We start from the raw sequence: 5,806 nt of genomic DNA on the forward strand, positions 1-5,806 counted from the left end.
CGTTATGTTGGGTTTGAGGTTGCTGCAATCGATCCAACAAAGAAACAAAAATGTATTAATTTCCTTAAATTCCAAAAAGGAGGAGGATTTGGGATTTTATTTTAACTTTGCATGGCGATCGAAAAATCTCGCTATCCACGTAGGAAATTATAATAAGGCATGTGCCGCCGCTCGCCCCACTTCGCGGTAATATATATCCACCTACTACTACTAGGCCTAGACAGGCCTAAATTTCGGTACTTCTTCGGCCGAACACCTTAAGGTGGTACTTAAATCGGCTTAATTACGATGATAATAAAAAAAAAAAAAGGAAGGATTTTCAAGCAGCAATGATTTATAAAATGGTACAATGTTGCACTTAGCTGTTAAATTATATAACTAAATTTCCAGAAAGCTACATGAAGAATCAGTCAAAGGTAGCTTAAATTATAATTAAAAATAAAAATTGAATCCTCCAATAAAAGCGAAAACTTGTCCAAGGAGTCCTGTGCTATGCAAACATGCCCAATTGTGCTTTACAAATCAATTAATTGTGCAACTAAAGATTTTAAAGATAAAAATATATTTTAAAGATACAGGCCTAATTGTATTATAATAAATTGATTGTTTTAATACATATTTTAAATCAAAACGTTTAAATGTTTTACAAATCAAAATTTCAATGAATAGTAAATAATAATAATAATAACAACAACAACAACAACAACAACAATAATAATAATAATAATAATAATAATAATAAAAATAATAATAATACAGTAATAATGATAATATTATAACTCACTAATATTATTAACAGAAGTGTGGAGAATACTGCTATTTTACTTACAAGGCCTAGCTTCTTGATTATGAATGATTAGGCATATGTTGTACACAAATTTCTTTCAATGCAATAATTCTTCAACTTTGATTTATTGTTTAGATTACAATTTACAAATATGCCTAGGCTATTTGTATTGGTTTGAAGATGATGACCAGCATATAATATTTCTTAAATTAAATTTTACGAAGTAATAGGCCTAAAGGCCAGTTAGATACAATTATAAAACTTTCACGTTATTAATATTTTTATCATTCATTTACAGGCGAAATTAACATATTATCGCCGACGATTCACAAACCTACTCTGTCTGCACAACCAACCTTTCTCCTCTGCAGTGTTGACTCTAGGAACCTCATGCTATATAGAGGAGGCTGAAGGTATAGGCCTAGGCATAGGCCTAGATGATAGACTTTCAAAACAAAAAGATAATCGTAACGAAAAAAAAAATAAAGAATCGTCCTCACTTTTATCTTCTCGAAATAGTACAGCACGTCACTGATTAATTAATTCCAAAGTTAGGTAATGATTATATATATGATATTTACAATGATATGTTAAAATCCCATAATTGAATTGTCCTCATGAACAGAATAATGAAAGAAAGTTTATGCAGCATCAGTGTTTTATAAAATGTTATAAAGCTATACGCGCGCACGCTGTTTGGTGACAACATGGCGCCCATGCGCCAAGTTGGCCAAACTCTCTCTATATGCTGTATCTACGGCTCTGAACCCTGCGTCCAGTAAGGTTTGTGAGCATGCGCAGATGTCTGTTACGCCCTATTAGTTCGTAGTAGACTGGCCGCGTAGTCAAAACGAGAAATGCCTATTATAATAAATACAGGAACAATGTTGGTAATATTATATAATATTATAATATTATTCAAAAAACAACAGATCGAAATAATAGTCAGTTTCGGCTCCTTAGTAATTTTGGAGCTTGTCGTTTCTTTGGAGCAAAAGCAAAGAAGACGTTTACCTGCTGATCGTTGTACTTGCTTATACATTCTATGCCTTCTTGCAAGATATTATTTTGTCGAATGGTTTTTTTCAGGAATCAATTATTGGTGCTCCGTCTTTTTCCACATTTAAAGATATTGATTTTACATAAATGTGAACAACAGGGAATGAGGTATATATATTCAATATTTTCAGAATAAATAAAAATTAGATGAGAACACAGTTACTGTTTGTAAATAAATAAAAATTGGCTTATATTTTACATCCATATACACAAAATGTAAATTTATTAATTTATTACCTATAAGGTGCCTTTTCAAAAAGTACCAGAGCATCGTACATACACAAACATTCATAAAATTTAAATCCGAAAATTGCATAAATATTAAATAGGATCTTACAGTGTCCGAAAAGAATGTGGTAGCTTTAAATTAATTTACGGCCCTGTAACATCTAATTTATTATTCCGTAACATTTCACAAGATCCTGAACGTTTATACAAAGTAGAACTACCTAGTGGACTGTAGTATTATTGCGATGATAAGGGTTTAAACACCAGTAAGCATTTCCATCGTTAAAACAGACACTAGGATTATTATGATCCAGTGGTGGTGTCATGATCAAAAGTTTCAAAAGTACTGTGTGAATCTTGTTAGACAAAATTTGTGATCGACCATCTCACAGCTGATTGTCAAGGCCAGCTCAGATGTTGAATTCCGTTTCTCTTAATTATTAGATGACCAGGGTCCACATTTTGGGAAACTTTCCGGTGGTCGTGCAATCTCATCATCCTCGCCTACTTGTATTACCATAGACATTCCGGACTGTTGAAAGAGAGATAGTTGAAATGTAAAGTATAACATGGTTGGAAATTATGTCATGTATTTACTGATGAAGGGCTTCTGTTTTCTGTAAACTCTGATTCTCATTGCTTTTTCAAGGTAACACAGAAGACCTCTAATGGTGATGTATACTAGAAACTGTAGAATGTTGAGCGAAGGTCCTAATCTTAACAGGTATACCACAAGTCTGTAAGACTAATAATCTCTCTCACTACTCTTTGTCAAAGTCAAAACAAATAGTATACAGTAGTACTCTACAGGAGTATTGTAAATCGATTGCGAACCAATATGTGAGAGGAGAAATAGTATTATTTTTAGATTGAAATAACACACTGGAATATAAAACTTAAGCAATTCAAATATAAACTTTTATTATCAAGCTTCTTATGGTAGCTCAGATTTTGAAGTAAATTAGTTTATGCTCAACATTAAAGTACAATAAAACAAAACACAATGGAGGTTTTGGAAATTTTGCATTAAATCTGTCAACCACGCTGTCATGGTCGAGGTTGCTTCACCTATCACGATGTATTCCAACCATCATGAGGCTATCTAAATGAGCATTTGTCATAACAGAACGCAAATTATTTTTAATTAGTTTCATTGAATTATTATTATTATTATTATTATTATTATTATTATTATTATTATTAATATTATTATTATTATTATTATTATTATTATTATTATTGTTATTGTTGTTGTTGTGATAAAAAGTTAACACAAACAATATGGTGGCTAAACGAATATTACATGTAAATATATTTTTTTATCTGTTTGTTCCCCGACAAAATATATCGTCTTCCCCGAAAAATCATCATTAATCATTTATAGCTGTAGCACATCCTCCATGTTTAAATACGGTACACAGTGGGGTTGCCCTTTCTCTAATGCTCTTATGTTTTATAATCTAGGTTTTGGGCATAATTATTATGTTGTAATGGGTCCACATTGTAATAGTTTTTGTTATCTATTGAGTTATTCCGAAATAAAGTGAAATGAATGAATTGTCTATTAGGAACTTATTCCTATCCCTACAGATCTACAGATTGGCTAGCATCTTACCTTCTTCATCAAGTTGTTTGACTTCCTCTAACGTCCTTGGTACCCCATCGAATACGCCCATACCTACGATATGGACGGCCTGGCCATGTATATGTGCCGGGTGATCGAGGACAAGATTTCTACTTAGATTTGGTATCACTAATTCAACAACCTGAAAAGTAGTATTATAAAAATAATAACACCAGTCTAAATTTGTTTATAGTATATTACTATTAATTAATACTTTCATACTCTCTTTTATTTTGTTTTACTATATGTACTGAGGGTCCTTAATGATCTTCTTCGGCTGGATGGACGAACTTCATTAAAGATTGTTGAAATAAAATAAATAAAAAATAAATAAAATAAAGATATGACTGGATCGACTTTTGCTTTCGTTATAAAATTAATGAATATTGTGTAATAGAGTTACACAAAAAAAAATACATTTGTTTAAAATAGCAGCTGTTACGCATGAAATAATTGATATGATTTATGTTATTATTTAAAAGAAAAGATTATTATGATTATTTTACTAACTAAACTAAAACGAGATCATGATTAATAATCTGGTTGGTACTGGCATCAGACAACATTGTAACTATCAACAAATGTGGGCAATATCTTGTGTTTGTGCTTACATTCGTGCCTATAATGATAGCTGCAAATAGGTGTAACAATTCACTTCAACAATTATGACTTATTATTTATATACAACTCATGTATAAATGTTCAACTCATGTAGGCCTATATAAATGTATATATGATATTTATAAGTATGTATGGAATGTAATTTGTTTCTGAATCTGCATCTGGTAATCAGATTTTCTAAAGAACTACTAAAAAATCGAATTCCCCTGTAATTGTGTGTAAAGAATATTTATTATTAATAGATGTCATCAGGTGTACCACAAAGGATACAAAATATTTTTTTTTTTCTTTTGTGGGGTTATCCCACTTTTATTTCTTCTCATATTTAATCATTACATAATTTACAATTTTAATAGGTTTTATGTAGTACTGTGAAATATCCACTATGAGTATTTACAAAGATAAAAATCACTAAAAAATACAAAATATAATATTAAAAAATATTAGCGAAGTGGCCTATTATATAACAATTGTATTTAAAGTAACCAGAAAAATTTCACTGTTCCCTGAATTAACTCATACCTCTCCTAGTTTTAACTTCAAAATGTGTGTACAATAGCAATCCGTAATGTTACACTCCTCCATCAGTGTGTTGTTTAGATGGGGCTCACATATATCATTCGGCCTTTGCAATAGGACTGGTGTTGATGGGAATAAGAAGCCGACATTGTTGAGCTTTGGTACGCTTACGGTAAAGCTGTTACCGGTCGTGCCTTCTTCATAAACCGTCTTAAGTACAAAAGAAAATGTGACGTAATGCGTAGAGTTTACTGTTTCGAGATCCTCATATATTTCTTCTGGTAATAAAAAAGGAATAATACAAAATTATTTAAATAAAAAGCTCATAAAATCTTTATAAATTGTTTTTACATTACTAAATATATGTGGTAGTATAAAGTAGGATAGTCCAGTAATGGTAAGTGCTTTGGGGAAGCATCTGGATTGTGTGCAGTTGTGATAATTGTTGAATAATATTGATATGCAAGTGTTTGACATGACATGCGCTTTTTACAAACTCAATGAGCTTCTAACTCAAATAAATATTAAAAACTTAGAAGCAAGGAAAATATCACAAATGAAAAACATTTCACACAAATAAATTAAATGGAAATATAACAGATTCATGAATTGAATCTTCTCAAATCAACTAGAGCATGTCAATGACCAGATATTAATGTGTTTAATTTTGTCATAATATAAAAATATAATCGATGTCATTTACGCATTTTGCATAGGCTAATTTGACCAAGATATATCACGTGTTCAAACTCAGACAATAAATTAAATTATATAGTTGCGTCAGGTTAAAAATTTCTTTCTTTTTCACTTATTGGATATCTACGGCATTTATTAATGCATACATAGCCCCATGGGCCGAAGTAAACCCCTAAATTGTCAAAATTTTCGGGGCCTTCGCCCCCAGGACCACTTTCGAAACCTTTTAATCGTCAGGGCGTCGACCCCCCTCCCGTCGGGACTTCGCCCCC

General features: G+C 31.4%; 1 protein-coding gene across 1 annotated transcript in view; it reads right to left on the reverse strand.

Annotated features, from left to right (window-relative positions):
• Positions 1–3,666: 3,666 nt before the first annotated feature.
• Positions 3,667–5,806, reverse strand: part of LOC117100459 (laccase-like) — a 7,489-nt gene continuing 5,349 nt past the window's right edge. The window contains exons 4-5 of the mRNA XM_033240161.1: positions 4,842–5,116; positions 3,667–3,840 (exon numbers count right to left, since the gene is read on the reverse strand). Coding sequence (XP_033096052.1) covers positions 3,667–3,840; positions 4,842–5,116 — 449 coding nt within the window. The remainder of the gene's footprint in view (positions 3,841–4,841; positions 5,117–5,806) is intronic.

Source organism: Anneissia japonica, unplaced genomic scaffold (assembly GCF_011630105.1).
Source record: "Anneissia japonica isolate Jap-2015-1 unplaced genomic scaffold, ASM1163010v1 scaffold685_len2926416_cov193, whole genome shotgun sequence".
NCBI classification, from domain to species: domain Eukaryota; kingdom Metazoa; phylum Echinodermata; class Crinoidea; order Comatulida; family Comatulidae; genus Anneissia; species Anneissia japonica.